We start from the raw sequence: 16,248 nt of genomic DNA, 5'->3' as shown, positions 1-16,248 counted from the left end.
TAAAATATGAAGTACAATTTTAGTTTTACATTCATAATATTGTTTTAAATATCAATAAGAAATATGTCACATTTTCATTTTAGATTTTTTTTTAAATAGGACATTTTAATTAAAAACTATTTTTAAATTCAAAATATTGTTTTAACTAATTTTATCAAGAACATCAATGAGAAATGTGTCACATTTGTATTAACACATTTTCTAGTATGACATTTCTATTAAAAATATCAATAAAAATCCAGAACTTAAATGAAAAGTTTTTTAAAAAGAAAATATGTGTATCATTTTTACAGCTGTAGATGTTGAAGGTTGAGCTCCGTTTAACTACTTTAAAACCTTCAGGAGCGTGAAAAGTAACTTGTGAGATAAATGTGGTGGAGTAAAAAGTACATTATGGGTCACATGAAGTGAGATGTAGTCGAATAGTGTAAAGATGCATAAAAAGAAAATATTCAAGTATCCAAAATAAAGACCAGGTCAGGCAGTTATTTCAGTTTGGATTAAAACGTATTAAAAAGTATTTATTCAGTCGATACTTCCTTCACACTCTTATATAACTCCATACACACTGGTAGTTGATACTGGAGTTTATCCTTCAGGTGAACTTTTACCAGCAGTACAGTCGCACCACCTGCTGGAGGAGAAAACAACTTGGATCATGTTGTAAATCGACACGATGCAGATAAAGAACTTCACATTTTCCACCAGCAGAGAGCAGCAGGAGGTCAGAGACTGTGAGCAGGTGAGGCTTTATATTCATCACACTGTCATGATGATGATGATGATGACGAGGCAGAAAGTGGTGAATATATTCAGGTAAAGTACAAAGTAAGACTTCACTGACTGCTTTATAAAAGTGAAACATAAGTGCTTTAAAAGACATTCAGCAGATTTATATACACAAGAAAAAGAAAGTGGTTTCCTTCAATTACATGTAAGAAATACAGCTTATAAACTCAAACAACACAGTGCAAAAATAAAAAAAAGCTCTTCATAGTATCGAATGTTCGGCTGAGTTCCTCTTGAAAGCACTCTGTCGTCTAATCTCCACTTCCTTCCGTTCATTGTTCTTCATTCATCGCTCAGAGACGAGTCACCCACTGACTGTTTCCCTCCGTTTGTTCTGATCCGGACGCAGCGAGCTGAACCCTTCATACTGCGCTCTTCAGTGACTGTCATCTGGACTCCAACCCTCTCCTCCCTCCTGATGATAGAAAGTCGTTTAAAGACACAAAATGGCTTCATACAGCTCGTGTTGTTATTCAGGATCTCAGATATAATGGAAATAACAGCGTTCCCGGAACAAAAAGCTCCACACGATGGACGATGACGTTGTTGTTTATGAATTTGGGGTGTTTGAAGCGTCCTCCTCTCCACCTGTTCAGCCTCGTTTGATTAAAACAGCGTTGGCTGATAGCCGAGGAAGCTAAGCTACGAGAGAAACACTGCTGCCACAAATGTAACCGAGCGTCCTGGGTTCAGCTAACTGAGCCGGTCTAATAAGAAAGCAATAAACAGGACATGAAGACGCCATGTATGTGCACCGAGCAGCAACATACTTCTTTCTCACCCACTGGCACATGTGACTGCGATACAAAGTCCAATATGTTAACAACAAACACACTTAATAGTGAAACGAGTTAACTACGTATCCTCCTCAACCACAGCTGAAGCTCAAATATCAACGAACAATTAAGATATGAGGGTACGTCAAACGGGTTCTGGAGCCATTTTTGTTTTACTACCTCGACACTTCACCTGCCTTTAAATCAGTTTGGAGGGAGGAGACGACGACTGAGTTATAATTCTTGTGTGAGCTGCTCCTCTGAGTATAATCAGTAACATACGTTAAGACTTTAACTTGTGAATACTTGTGACTTGAGTACACAGTGACTGATTTCTCCTTTTTTTGGGTGAAGTGTTCCTTTACAATCTACAGCAGTCAGAGTCAGTTCAGTCGCTCTGACCGCCTGCTGATCCATCACACCAGCAGTTTCTTGTACTGGCTGTTGAGGCTCTTCTCCAAAGAGTCCGACGTGTTTATTCTGGAGCTTTCTGTGCGGCTGGACTTCAGGATCGCTCGGCTGCTGGACCTGCACGAATCCGTCGCTGAGTGACTGATGCTCTTGCCCGCCCTGATCTTCTCACACCTCAGGAAACTGGACAGTTGTCTCTGGCACTGGGACGATCCAAAGTAGTAGACCAGAGGATCCAGGAGGCAGTTCAGACTTCCCAGACACAGGAACACCAGGTAGGCTGAGTAGGAACCGTTGGGATCCTGCTGCTGGTTCTCCTCCATTCCCTCGTGGAACTGCAGGTAGTGGGCGAGCAGCAGACAGTTTGTGGGTGCGAAACACAGCACAAACATCACCAGGACCGTTACGGCCATCACCACCGCTCTTGTTCTCCTGCGGGAGCGTCCTGGGACCCCAACGGGGACCCTGCTCAGGCACCAGATCACCCGAGCGTAGGACACCACCGTGACGAGCAGCGGCAGGAAGAAGAGGGCGCAGCAGAGGGTGACGAAGTAGATCCTGTACTTCCAGATCAGATCGTCTATGACCTGGACGTCATGACAGGTGGTGATGTTCAGTGCAGTGATGTGATGAGTCTGATCGGAGAGGACGAGGGGCACCGAACCAGCGAAGGACAGAATCCACATGGTCACACAGGCGATGATGGAGTTGCGTGGCCTCCTCCAGGCCAGGGAGTCGATGGGGTAGACCACAGCGAGGAGCCGGTCCACACTGATGCAGGCTATGAGCAGGACTGAGCAGTACATGTTCCAGTAGAAGGCTGCGGTGACCACACGGCACATGAAGGGTCCGAATACCCAGTCGTTGCCTCTGAAGTGGTAGGAGATCTTGAAGGGGAGCAGGATGCCAAAGATCAGGTCAGCACAGGCCAGGTTCAGCATGTAGATCGCTGCCGGCTTCTTGGGCCGGATCCTCCGGGCGAAGGCCAGCACGGCGCAGATGTTGATCGGCACGCTGATGAGGACCAGCGAGTAGAAGGACGGGATGAGGACGGTGGACACGGGGCCCGTCAGGAACAGCAGCACATCCTCTGAGATGATCTGCACTCTTGATATGGTTCTGTTAGCCTGTCGACCAACTGTAGAACGATTCGGTTTGATCAAATCCTCCTTCTCTCCGTAAATATCATCCAGGCTGAAAGGTTCATCTGTGACTGTTTGGTAACGAACAGAAAAAGTCCTCCCAAAGTGTCCTCGAGTGCCTGAAAGAGAAAATACACGTGTTAGAGCAAAGACACATTTAATGTTTTCAGTGTTTGTGATTCATATTAAAGGAACAGTCCACTCCAAAATCAAACTTCAGTCATCCTCTCCTCCTCCTGATGATACAAAGTCAGGTGAAAGCATTTCTGGAGCCTCACAGTGAAACGGAGTTGCAGTGTTGCTGCTAAACCACTGAGGCAGCTGGAGAAACGTCTGAAACTGTTTATTCACTAGAACGTGTGTGTGTGTGTGTGTGTGTGTGGTGTGTGTGTGTGTGATGCATCCACATTGTGAAGCAGAAAGTCATTAGAAGTCTTCTTACTGTTTCTGGCAGCAGCAGCAGCACACACACACATCAGGACCACCAGCAGAGCTTTAGGACAAACTGAAGGAAACATTCTGCTGACTGAAAACAAAAACTGGTTAAATATCCGTTAATATCTTTTTCCCCTCCGACAGTCTCGACTCTCTGCTCTGTCCTCTCTGCTGCTCGTCTTCACTCACTCACAGTTTAACTGAGCTCTGGTTCCTCCCACAGTCCAGAGGGTCCCAAATGACCCCGTCCACCAATCAGCTGCAGCCTGCAGGCTCAGACACATTCCTCTGCAGTGATGTCATCTTCCCGTCACACAGCAGCAGCCGCGTCCAATCAGACATGGTGCCTAATGAGGAACAGCCAAAACGGGCCAGCTGCTGAGAACCATGACATCATTCGTTTACTGTGATGCCTGCTGAACAATGTTTACAAATAAAAGTAAACTATATACTGTACATACTCATCATCTCATCTGATATTCAACAATGGGTTTGTTTTTGTTTTTTAATCTGATTTCCAGAAATAAATTGATTAAAAAACGCTCCAATCTCTCTGATGCAGCAGCAATCTGCAAAGTGACGAGTAACAAGAGTTATCAAACTAATGTAGAGGAGTAAAAAACACAACATTTCCTCCAAAATGCAGCAGAATGGGTGGATAAAGTAGCAGAAATTGGAAATACTGAACTAAAGTACAAGTTCCTCCAAGCTGAATAAATTTACTTCATTTTAATTCATCAGTGGTAACAAAAAAAAAAACAAACAAGAACACAACAATAACAGCAATACTGTATGAAAGTATGAAGCAGCAGAAATGCAGAAGTGCAGCTGCTGGAGACGAACACACGAGTGATGATCTGATCTCATCTTATTTATGTTTGACTCTGAGATAAAACCATCGTCTGAGCAGCTTCAGGGCGAACAGACTTTTGTTTACAGATTATTTGTTTTACGTGAAGCATCTCGTCCCTGAGGAGATCTGAGCAGCTTCCTGTGTTTACTGCAGCCATATACAGATAGACAGTAAATTACAGTACGGGCAGTCAGATTATTAGAGTTTCTTGTTTACATTTTTAAAAAAAAAGATTAATCATGATGTCTTCTGCACTCGACCTCCAGCTGTCCTGCCTTTTTCCCTTTTTTAGCCTCTGTGCTGAATGCTTACACGTGTGTGTTCTCATGTAAACGAGCTGTACAGAACCGACTCGAGCCGCCGCTCCCTGGAGAGCACGCTGGATTTATTTACATCTTGACACACAACCTCGAAGTTCCCACTGCATCTGGAGGACACGAAGAAAACAAGATGAAGTCTGAACACTGTAAAAATGACGACTGGCTAATAACAGCAGTAGATATATAGTAGTGTACTGCAATTATGTTCAGTTTTAATGATGAAAAAAGACTGTAAATTATTGTGTTTCTACAGTTTTACAGTGAAAATACGTTATTTTGATGTAAATGACAATATACTGTAAATTTAGGGTAATATTACAGAAATGTACTGTGTTTTTATGTTAACCCAACCATGTCGGTTTATTAGTCTGTTGATAACATATTAGCCTGTTAGCATGTGTGCCTTGCTGGCCCACTTGTAGATCTGAACGCCTGTTGTTAGCCTTTTAGCATGTTAGCATGCCTGCCTATGGTATCTCATTGCTCAGTGACCGTATGATGCTGTACCCTGACTACAGGATTTCCTTTAAATGACCCATTTTCACTTGTTTTTATGGCCGCTTGAATTCAAATTCACAGCAGCTGACTGTAATAATCCAGATAATTACCCATCATGCATTGCAAATTTAATCACAGCAGTCAGGTGTCAGAATTCAGAGTGAAAACCTGGAGTTTGTTAACGGTGAAGCACCGAAACAATGAAAGAGGAAAACACTCGAAAACAAAAACACGAGAAAGTGCTGGAAAGAAGGAGAATGTGTTGACGGAAAGAGTCTGACGGAGGAGAGGATGGAGGCAGGATGGGGGCAGGATGGGGGCAGGATGGGGGTAGGATGGGGGCAGGATGGGGTGGGAGTCTGACTCATTCATCCTGAACTCTTTGTCCAGCGGGACTCTGAGCTCACAGACCGACTGTCCCAACACATTTCCTCAGAAGAACATCTGTCACAATGATCTGTTTCTTATTTTTAAAGCAGCAACGTGGCCTACTGAACTTTGAGATAAATATAGGTCATCTCATGTTCACAAAGACCCTCCTACATATTCAAATTATCTCGAGTGTGTCTGACGAGGTTTTGACGGACAGAAGAAGTTGAATTACCACAATTAAAACCTCAAAATGGCGTCCACTCCTTCTTCCTCTTTAAGGACCACAAGCTCTTCTTTCGAGGAATAGTTTGACATTTCCAAAACACCTGGTACCACTCTGATGTTTGTCGTTTTATAAGATATTATTATTATTATTACTGTTCACTGAGTTATATCTTGTGGAAAACATTTTGATGGTAAAATTCAGATTAGCTGTCTCAGTGTTTTTCTCTGGAAAGACAGCCTACAACCTCAGCAGCAGCTCCTGTGTGAGCTTTAGAAATGCTGCTATACGTATTCTATTTTTAATGCTAAGCTAACCAGCTACTCGCTGTAACATGAGAATGATATCAGCCTTTGTTCTTCCAGTCCTCGCTGTCTTTGCTCTGTTTTGGGAAACTTCTGGCTCTTCAGCTGCCAAATGCTCAGCAGCTAATTGTTTGGTGGCTTTGTTGGGTTTATCAGAGGGGTTTTTTGGTGAGTGACACCATTAAAAACACACACATACAGAACCAAAACACTCGTTATGAATAAATATTTATGATCGCTGCAGCAGAACATGGTGTCCAGCTCAGAGGTCGTGCTGCTCTTACAGCCGGCTGGACTGGGCGTAGCTAAAACTAACAGGAGCTCATTCCTTCTCATGGGAGGCGGCAGGATACAGACTGTGGGAGATTAGAGTCCAGAGCGAAGGCGGTGGCACGGATCCAGGCCAGAGTTTCACAACTCTAATTCCTGTTGTTTCCTCAGGGACACTTTTTACGCATTTTATCGCTCTCTGGGCCGAGAATTCAACAACAGGGTGTGAAACTGTGGACAGGAACAAAAGACGGTCGCAGAAAAGGCTTTTTAAAACAGAAAAAAACACAAAATGAGTTCTTTCCTTTAATTCACTTAGTGAAAGAGAACAAGACGTCTGACTTTCCTCCCACACACAGATTATAGAATCTGGTGAACATTTCAGATCCACAACAAAAAAAACAGGCTGAAGTCTGAACACTGTAAAAACGACGCCTGGATCATAACAGCAGTATATTAACAGTAGTGTACTGTAAGTTTGTGCATTTTTAAAGATGAAAACACAACGTAAAATATTGTGTTCCTACTATTGTACAGTGAAAATACATTATTTTGATGTAAATGACATCCTGGTGTTGTAATCAGCACTCGTAGTTGTTGTTAATTTAAACATTTACAGTAGATTTACGGTAATATTACAGAAATGTACTGTGCTTTTATGTTAACCCAATCATATTGTTCTGTTAGCCTGTGGATAACATGTTAGCCTGTTAGCACGTGTGCCTTGTTAGCCCACTTGTAGCTCTGTGAGCCTGTTGTTAGCCTTTTAGTCTCAAATTTTAGATTCTAGGTGAATGTTTCAGATCTACAGCTGTGAAAATGAGAAGCAGCAGTCAGATTTATATTTATATTTATATTTATATTTATACATGAATGTGTGCGTGTCTGTGCATCAGTGTGTGAATTTGTGTGTCTGAAAGAGGAACTTTGTGCATTGTGGTGAAGCAGGCGGAGGAAGTTTGTTCTCTGGTGTCAAACTTATTACAAAAACAATGCATGAATTCATCAGTGAAGCTTCAGTAAACATCGAGAAGCATCCGTTACTAGAAACCACAAACTGTGAACTGTGAAGCTCAGCAGAAACACAACCCCGTCTTTAACAGCATTCATGGAGGCAGCGTCCATGTTCTGTCGAGTCATGGTGCAGATATGCCATCTGTTCTGCTTTAACGTCCTGCTGAAGATGATTAATGTCTCAACAGTCTGAAGTCTGAGGAAAAAGCAAAGAGACTTCAGTGGAAAATGTGTTTGTATCATTTACTGTTATCAACTTTGGGATGTGACCCTCTTCCTTCCTTTTCACTCCTCACCCTGAAGACAACGAGTCACAGAAGCACGTGACACAACGCATTAATGACAGAGTGGTTTTCAACATGGATCCTTTTTTCTTTCTCATGCTACACAATGAATTCAGCTTCCATGTCATAAAGCACGAGGGTTGGTTATGATGTCAGAACATGTCTTTAGATTTAACGTCCAAATTGTCCAATTACCTAAAGCCTTCGTTACAAGCAGCAATGAGCCTGAGCTCTCGAGGGCGTGGGGAGGAATTTTGTTTCTGATGGCAATCTAACAACTCACTGTGACAAACGGTGGGGAATTCTTGGAAGCTTCAGTCAACAGAGTAGAAGAGGAAACGTGATAATGATATGAAGACCTCCTCACATGAAGTGTCACCCTCTGGTGGCAGAAACAGACATTTCTCTGAAACATCCTCTGTCAGTCCTCATAGCAAGCATATAATCAAGACCACCAACCAAGACCAAGTCGAGACCCAGACCAAGTCATTATCATTTAGAGAACTTCACATTTCCCACCAGCAGAGAGCAGCAGGAGGTCAGAGACTGTGAGCAGGTGAGGCTTTAAATTCATCACACTGTCATGATGATGCTTTCACATATTTATTCACAGACCAGCGACACAGAAAGTGGTGAATATACTGACAGCTTTATAAAAGACAAACATGAATGCTTTAAAAGACATTCAGCAGATTTATATACACAAGAAAAAGAAAGTGGTTTCCTTCCATTACATGTAAGAAATACAGCTACTTAAACAACACTGCAAAAATAAAAGCTCTTCATAGTGTTGATATTTACTGATGAAGTCCAAAATATCAACAATAAACACACTTAAAACAGACAAATAGTGAAACGAGTTTAATCTTACATGATAACTTATCACAGTAAGAGGATCTGATGTGTTTATTCTGGAGCTTTCTGTGCAGCTGGACTTCAGGATCGCTTGGCTGTTGGATCAGAATCCGTCGCTGAGTGACTGATGTTCTTGCCCGCCCTGATCTTCTCACACCTCAGGAAGTTGGACAGTTGTTTCTGACACTGGGATGATCCAAAGTAGTAGACCAGAGGATCCAGGAGGCAGTTCAGACTTCCCAGACACAGGAACACCAGGTAGGCTGAGTAGGAGCTGTTGGGATCCTGCTGCTGGTTCTCCTCCATTCCCTCGTGGAACTGCAGGTAGTGGGCGAGCAGCAGACAGTTTGTGGGTGCGAAACACAGCACAAACATCACCAGGACCGTTACGGCCATCACCACCGCTCTTGTTCTCCTGCGGGAGCGTCCTGGGACCCCGACGGGGACCCTGGTCAGGCACCAGATCACCCGAGCGTAGGACACCACCGTGACGAGCAGCGGCAGGAAGAAGAGGGCGCAGCAGAGGGTGACGAAGTAGATCCTGTACTTCCAGATCAGATCGTCTATGACCTGGACGTCATGACAGGTGGTGATGTTCAGTGCAGTGATGTGATGAGTCTGATCGGAGAGGACGAGGGGCACCGAACCAGCGAAGGACAGAATCCACATGGTCACACAGGCGATGATGGAGTTGCGTGGCCTCCTCCAGGCCAGGGAGTCGATGGGGTAGACCACAGCGAGGAGCCGGTCCACACTGATGCAGGCTATGAGCAGGACCGAGCAGTACATGTTCCAGTAGAAGGCTGCGGTGACCACACGGCACATGAAGGGTCCGAATACCCAGTCGTTGCCTCTGAAGTGGTAGGAGATCTTGAAGGGGAGCAGGATGCCAAAGATCAGGTCAGCACAGGCCAGGTTCAGCATGTAGATCGCTGCCGGCTTCTTGGGCCGGATCCTCCGGGCGAAGGCCAGCACGGCGCAGATGTTGATCGGCACGCTGATGAGGACCAGCGAGTAGAAGGACGGGATGAGGACGGTGGACACGGGGCCCGTCAGGAACAGCAGCACATCCTCTGAGATGACCTGGGTACGGGATATGGTTGCGTCAGGCTGCCAACCGACTGCAGAACGATTCGGTTTGATCAAATCATCGTCCTCTCCGTAAACATCACTCTGGTTGAATGATTTATCTGTGACTCTTTTGTAACTAATGACTAAGGTCATCTTGTGTTTCGTTGGACTACCTGAAGGAGAAAATACACGTGTTAGAGCAAAGACACATGTAATCAAGGCATTAACAGGTGTTAGTAATTTATATTAAAGGAACAGTCCACCCAAACATGAACAATTCAGTCCTCCTCTCCTCCCTACTGTTGATATAAAGTCAGGAGAATTCTTGTAGTCCACAGAACATTTCTGGAGCTTCACAGTAAACAGAGATGCAATATTCTGCTAGACAACTGAAGTAGCTGGAGACTTGATTTTTTTTAAAAATGTCTGAATGTGTTTATTCACCAAGACATAAAACACTTAAAACAGCTGCTGATAAAGTTTCTATCGATAGAATAGATTTGATTTATTGGCTGATCTTCCCAGATCCATCATGTTACACGGCTGAAGTTGATGACATTATGATATCAAACATCCTCTGACATTATTTATCAATGTACATAGATGCGTCTATGTGTTTGCGACGCAACCACATTGTGAAGCAGAAAGTCATTCGAAGTCTTCTTACCGTTTCTGGCAGCAGCAGCAGCACACACACACATCAGGACCAACAGCAGAGCTTTAGGACAAACTGAAGGAAACATTCTGCTGACTAAAAATAAAACTGTTTAAATATCCGTTAATATCTTTTCCCCTCCGTCAGTCTCGACTCTCAGCCCTGTCTTCTCTGCTGAGATGTGTTTTTTTCTCACAGTCTAGAGGCTCCCAAATGACTCCGTCCACCAATCAGCTGCAGCCTTCAGGCTCAGATGATGTCTTTCCGTCACACGGTCGCAGCCGCATACATTCAGACATGGTGCCTAGTGAGCCACAGCCAAAACAGGTCAGTTCCTGACAACCGTGACCACATTTGATTATTGTAATGCCTTCTGAACAATGTTAACAAATAAAGATAAACTGTATAGTGGGCACTGTAGAGCCCAATAACTCCTCTGGGCTATTCAGCTGCCAAATGCTCAAACATTCATTATGTATAAATATTCATGAACCTGCTCTATCTCTTTGGCAGTTGTGTTTACTGATTTGTTGTTAGGATCTGCAGTGCCTTGTCAATTTCCCCTTGTTCCTCCTCTGTTTTCCCCTCCCTTCTTGTTGCATGTTTGTCTACCTCTGTCTGTCAGTGTTGTCTCAGGCTGGCCGGGGTGGACCGACTTCCTGCCCATCAGCCAGACTCCTCACACCTGCTGCTCCACTCATTCTGTCTGGAAATCACCATGAAACCATCACTTTCCATGTTATCCGTGATATCCCCCTGGTACTGGGTCACCCATGGTTTGTTCGACACAATCCCCACATTGAGTGGTCTGCTGAGAAAATAATTGGCTGGAGTAATTTCTGTCATTCTGTCCGTTTACAATCTGCTTTGTCCCCTGGAGATGGCAACAGCAGCCCCTCTGTTGCACCAGAACCACCCAGCCTGTCCTATGTCCCTCCTCAATATCTTGATCTCTGGGAGGTTGCTTGCCAGCACTGGGCCCTGTCCTTGCCACCACACCGCCCCTATGATTGTGCTATTGACCAGCTGCTGGGAGCTCCGCTCACCTTCTGGTAGACTCTACAACCTGTCTCGCCCTGAGAGTGGAGCCATGCTGAAGTACATCTCAGACTCCATGGCAGCAGGTATGATCTGACCATCTTCATCACCACTAGGGGCAGGGTTTTTCTTTGTAGAAAAGAAAGACAAGACACCAAGGCCACACATTTATTTCCAAGGTTTGAATAGTATAACTGTTAAGCACAAGTAAACTCTTTCCCTTGTTCAATTCTGCCTTTGAGCCTCTCCAGGGAGCCACCATCTTTTCCAGGCTTGATTTACGGAATGCCTACCGTCTTGTTCAGGAGGGGGACAAATGGAAAACAGTCTTTAACACCCCTATTGGCCATTTTGAATACCTTATGATGCCTTTTGGTCTCACCAATGCCAAAGCTGTCTGTCAGGCCCTCATGAATGACATTCGTAGAGACTGCCTTAACCACTTCCACTTAGTGTACCTGGACGACATTCGGATTTTTTCCAGATCCCTCGAAGACCACATCGCTCATGTCCAATTGGTGCTCACTTGGCTTCTGGAAAATGGACTCTATGTGAAGGCAGAGAAATGTTATTTTCATGTTGATACTGTGAGTTTCCTTGGCTACATCATTCAGAGTGGCCAAGTCAAGGCTGACTCTGAGAAGATCCGTGCGGTGGAGGAGTGGTCCAGGCCCACCATACAGAAGGAACTACAGCACTTCCCTGGGTTTGTTAATTTCTACCAATGTTTCATCTGAGACTACAGTAAGGTTGCTTCACCCCTCACCAAACTCACCTCTATCAAAGTTCCATTCTGTTGGTCCTCTGATGCTGAAAGGGCATTTTCAGCACTAAAGTCTCTGTTCATTTCTGCTCCTGTCCTGACCCAAGCCAATCCCAGCAGGCGGTTTATAGTTGAAGTGGATGCTTCTGACTCTGGGGTTGGGGGCCGTTCCATCCAGCAAACAAGCTTCACACCTATGCTGTTTTTCCCCACTGCACTGTCTCTTGTCTGCAGAAAGCAATTAGGACATTGGAAACCACAAATTGTGACACTGGCCGGAGGGGTCCAAGAATCCGTTTGTCGTTTGGACTGACCATAGGAACCTGGCCTACCTCCAGGCTGCCAGGAGACTCAACTCTTGGCAGGCTAGTTGGCGCTATTCTTCAGCAGGTTCAGTTTCATTCTGACCTTCCGTCCTGGATCCCAGAATGTAAAACCTGATGCCCCTTCCCGCTAGTTCTCTTCCGAGGAACCAAACTCTGCCTTGGACACCAACTTTCCCCCAGAACAGGTCATCAGCATGCTTACCTGGGGGATCAAGGAGATGGTTAGAGAGACTTAGCAATGACAACCTGATCCAAGTAACGGCCCTGCTACCTGTCTTTTTGTCCCCAGCAACGTACTCTCCTCTCGCACCTCTTGTTTTCGCTTGTCATCTTAGAGTCAACCGCACTACCTTTCTCCTCAAGAGGCATCTCTGGTGGTCCACCATGGAGAATGACACAAAGCAATTTGTGGCAGCTTGTACTGTTTGTGCTAGAGGCAAGGCATTCCACTGTCCACCAGCTGGCTTACTCCACCCGTTACCAGTCCATGGTAGACCCTGGACCCATGTAGCCTCAGATTTCATCACCGGTGTTCCTGTCTCTAAAGGTAACACAGCCATACTCACCATCGTCAACAGATTCTTGAAGGCAACCCATTTTGTTGCACTCACTATACTGCCATCTGCTTTCAAAACCGCTGAGCTCCTAATTAATCATGTCATGGAATACCCTCCGACGTCTCGGACCGCGGTCCACAGTTCATCTTCCAAGTTTGCCATGCATTCTGGGCCTCTGTCAGTATGTCCTCAGGTTTCCACCCCCAGACCAACAGCCAGGCAGCGAGGACCAACCAGGACCTGGAGACCACCCTATGCTGTGTGGCAGCTGCAAACCCCAACAGCTGGAGCACTCATTTGGCCTGGGGTGAGTATTCTCATAATTCATGAACCTTTTCTGCCATGGGTTTATCCCCGTTTGAAGCCTCCTTGGGCTATCAGCCTACTTTTCCTCGAGCAGGAGGTTGAGCTGGCAATACCCTCAGTCCAACATCACATTCTGAAGTGCAGGGAGATCCGCAGAAAGACTCAGGCAGTACTGCTTCAGACTAAGGAAAGAAACTAACACCCTGGCAATCAACACAGAAATCCTGCCTCGCAATACCATCCAGGCCCGTTTGGTTATCTTCTTTGTCATTGAGAGAGTCATAAACCCCTCTGCTGTTAGACTGAAACTCCACAGAAGCATGAAGATCCATCCAACCTTCTATGTCTCTCAGCTCAAGCCTGTTCATACCAGTGCACAGTAGGTTCTTTTTTTACTTTCTGTAAAATGTGACATTTTTAAAAGAATGAAAATGTAATTTTTTATTCAGAATAGTGTTTAAATGTGTTACATTTGTATTAATTTTTTTGATATGATATTCCTATCAAAAATATACATATACCTCTAGAGCTTTAATGAAATAAAAGGTTTATTTTTTAATTATGAGGAGCAGAAGGTCAAGATATTTGTGTTGAAATATAGGAAGGAAAAGTCAAAAACTGTCAGGTAAGTGGATACTCAAGTAAAGGACAGACACCTGAAAAATCTCTTAAAAGCATTAGTGTTAGTAAAGTATTTGTACTTCCCTTTTATATCTGATGTGGATTAATATCACTGCTACATTAATGTGTTTGGATCATTTTACAGCTGTAGATGTTATACAGGATACAGGAAGAGCATGAAAAGTAACAAGCAATTTACATCCAAACATAACTCCATACACACTGATAGTTGACATTGGAGTTTATCTTTCAGGTGATCTTTTATCAACAGTACAGCCGCACCACCTGCTGGAGGAGAAAACAACTTGGACGATGTTGTAAAATGGAGATTAAGTACATTTCCCACCAGCAGAGAGCCGCAGGAGACCAGAGACTGTGAGCAGGTGAGGCTTTATATTCATCAGCTATATGAAAGTGAACCATAATGCAAAAAAGACTTATAACAGACAAATGGTGAAACAAGTTTACTACTTATCCTCCACAACCACAGTAAGAGGATCCAACGTGTTTATTCTGGAGCTTTCTGTGCATCTGGACTTCAGGATCGCTCTGTTGCTGGACATGCATGAATCCGTCGCTGAGTGACTGATGTTCTTGCCCGCCCTGATCTTCTCACACCTCAGGAAGCTGGACAGTTGTTTCTGACACTGGGACGATCCAAAGTAGTAGACCAGAGGATCCAGGAGGCAGTTCAGACTTCCCAGACACAGGAACACCAGGTAGGCTGAGTAGGAACCGTTGGGATCCTGCTGCTGGTTCTCCTTCATTCCCTCGTTGAACTGCAGGTAGTGGGCGAGCAGCAGACAGTTTGTGGGTGCGAAACACAGCACAAACATCACCAGGACCATTACAGACATCACCACCGCTCTTGTTCTCCTGCGGGAGCCTCCTGGGACACCGACGGGGACCCTGCTCAGGCACCAGATCACCCGAGCGTAGGACACCACCGTGACGAGCAGCGGCAGGAAGAAGAGGGCGCAGCAGAGGGTGACAAAGTAGATCCTGTACTTCCAGATCAGATCGTCTATGACCTGGACGTCATGACAGGTGGTGATGTTCAGTGCAGTGATGTGATGAGTCTGATCGGAGAGGACGAGGGGCACCGAACCAGCGAAGGACAGAATCCACATGGTCACACAGGCGATGATGGAGTTGCGTGGCCTCCTCCAGGCCAGGGAGTCGATGGGGTAGACCACAGCGAGGAGCCGGTCCACACTGATGCAGGCTATGAGCAGGACCGAGCAGTACATGTTCCAGTAGAAGGCTGCGGTGACCACACGGCACATGAAGGGTCCGAATACCCAGTCGTTGCCTCTGAAGTGGTAGGAGATCTTGAAGGGGAGCAGGATGCCAAAGATCAGGTCAGCACAGGCCAGGTTCAGCATGTAGATCGCTGCCGGCTTCTTGGGCCGGATCCTCCGGGCGAAGGCCAGCACGGCGCAGATGTTGATCGGCACGCTGATGAGGACCAGCGAGTAGAAGGACGGGATGAGGACGGTGGACACGGGGCCCGTCAGGAACAGCAGCACATCCTCTGAGATGACCTGGGTACGGGATATGGTTGCGTCAGGCTGCCAACCGACTGCAGAACGATTCGGTTTGATCAAATCATCGTCCTCTCCGTAAACATCATCCTGGCTGGTTGGTTCATCTGTGACTGTTTTGTAACGAATGACAAAGGTCCTCGAACCTCGTACCATGTCACTGTCTGAAGGAGAAAAAACACACGTGTTAGAGCAAAGACACATTTAATCATGACATTAACAGGTGGTAGTGATTTTTAATAAGGAACAGTCCACCCAAACATGGACAATCCAGTCATCCTCTCCTCCTCCTGATGATGATACAAAGTCAAGTGAAGAGCTGAAGTCCACAGAATAGTTCTGAGTTTTGGCATTCTGCTAAACGACTGAAGTAACTGGAGACTTGATTTTTTAGTAGATGACATCATGATACAAAACATCTTCTGACATCATTTATTAATGAACATAGATGCATCTGTGTGTGTGTGTGTGTGTGTGTGTGTGTGTGTGTGTGTGTGTGTGTGTGTGTGTGATGCATCCACATTGTGAAGCAGAAAGTCATTAGAAGTCTTCTTACCGTTTCTTGCAGCAGCAGCAGCACACACACACATCAGGACCAACAGCAGAGCTTTAGGACAAACTGAAGGAAACATTCTGCTGACTGAAAATATAAACTGGTATAATATCCGTTAATATCTTTTCCCCTCCGTCAGTCTCGACTCTCCGCTCTGTCTTTTCTGCTGAGCTCTTGTTCCGCTCACAGGCCAAGGGGTTCCAAATGACTCCGTCTACCAATCAGCTGCAGCCTGCAGGTTCAGACCTGCATCCCGCCACCCAGCAG

At 45.2% G+C, this 16,248-nt stretch overlaps 3 protein-coding genes across 3 annotated transcripts; all 3 read right to left on the bottom strand.

The window, feature by feature from the left end:
- Positions 1–488: 488 nt before the first annotated feature.
- Positions 489–3,764, bottom strand: LOC119030440 (proteinase-activated receptor 1-like). Its single transcript, XM_037118029.1, has 2 exons — positions 3,561–3,764; positions 489–3,237 (listed from the first exon to the last, which is right to left on the bottom strand). Exons 1-2 carry the CDS (start codon positions 3,634–3,636, stop codon positions 1,982–1,984), a joined length of 1,332 nt encoding a protein of 443 aa, XP_036973924.1. The 5' UTR covers positions 3,637–3,764; the 3' UTR covers positions 489–1,981.
- Positions 3,765–8,537: 4,773 nt separating this feature from the next.
- Positions 8,538–10,408, bottom strand: LOC119030072 (proteinase-activated receptor 1-like). Its single transcript, XM_037117410.1, has 2 exons — positions 10,286–10,408; positions 8,538–9,791 (listed from the first exon to the last, which is right to left on the bottom strand). The coding sequence occupies exons 1-2, from the start codon at positions 10,359–10,361 to the stop codon at positions 8,629–8,631; spliced, it is 1,239 nt and encodes a 412-aa protein (XP_036973305.1). The 5' UTR covers positions 10,362–10,408; the 3' UTR covers positions 8,538–8,628.
- Positions 10,409–13,839: 3,431 nt separating this feature from the next.
- Positions 13,840–16,157, bottom strand: LOC119029847 (proteinase-activated receptor 1-like). The gene is made up of 2 exons (XM_037117005.1): positions 15,985–16,157; positions 13,840–15,592 (listed from the first exon to the last, which is right to left on the bottom strand). The coding sequence occupies exons 1-2, from the start codon at positions 16,058–16,060 to the stop codon at positions 14,352–14,354; spliced, it is 1,317 nt and encodes a 438-aa protein (XP_036972900.1). The 5' UTR covers positions 16,061–16,157; the 3' UTR covers positions 13,840–14,351.
- Positions 16,158–16,248: the final 91 nt, after the last annotated feature.

Source organism: Acanthopagrus latus, chromosome 12, assembly GCF_904848185.1.
Source record: "Acanthopagrus latus isolate v.2019 chromosome 12, fAcaLat1.1, whole genome shotgun sequence".
Lineage (NCBI taxonomy): Eukaryota > Metazoa > Chordata > Actinopteri > Spariformes > Sparidae > Acanthopagrus > Acanthopagrus latus.
Note: the sequence above shows the minus strand (reverse complement) of the source record. Positions and strands in the feature narration are given on the sequence as shown.

What these genes read in the sequence shown, in the direction of transcription:
- LOC119030440 (XM_037118029.1), bottom strand. Translation starts at nt 3,636, where the DNA reads ATGTTTCCTTCAGTTTGTCCTAAAGCTCTGCTGGTGGTCCTGATGTGT. An exon ending in TGCTGCTGCTGCCAGAAACA is followed by an intron (nt 3,238 to 3,560) that starts GTAAGAAGACTT and finishes TTTCTCTTTCAG; the next exon opens with GCACTCGAGGACACTTTGGG.
- LOC119030072 (XM_037117410.1), bottom strand. Translation starts at nt 10,361, where the DNA reads ATGTTTCCTTCAGTTTGTCCTAAAGCTCTGCTGTTGGTCCTGATGTGT. An exon ending in TGCTGCTGCTGCCAGAAACG is followed by an intron (nt 9,792 to 10,285) that starts GTAAGAAGACTT and finishes TTTCTCCTTCAG; the next exon opens with GTAGTCCAACGAAACACAAG.
- LOC119029847 (XM_037117005.1), bottom strand. Translation starts at nt 16,060, where the DNA reads ATGTTTCCTTCAGTTTGTCCTAAAGCTCTGCTGTTGGTCCTGATGTGT. An exon ending in TGCTGCTGCTGCAAGAAACG is followed by an intron (nt 15,593 to 15,984) that starts GTAAGAAGACTT and finishes TTTCTCCTTCAG; the next exon opens with ACAGTGACATGGTACGAGGT.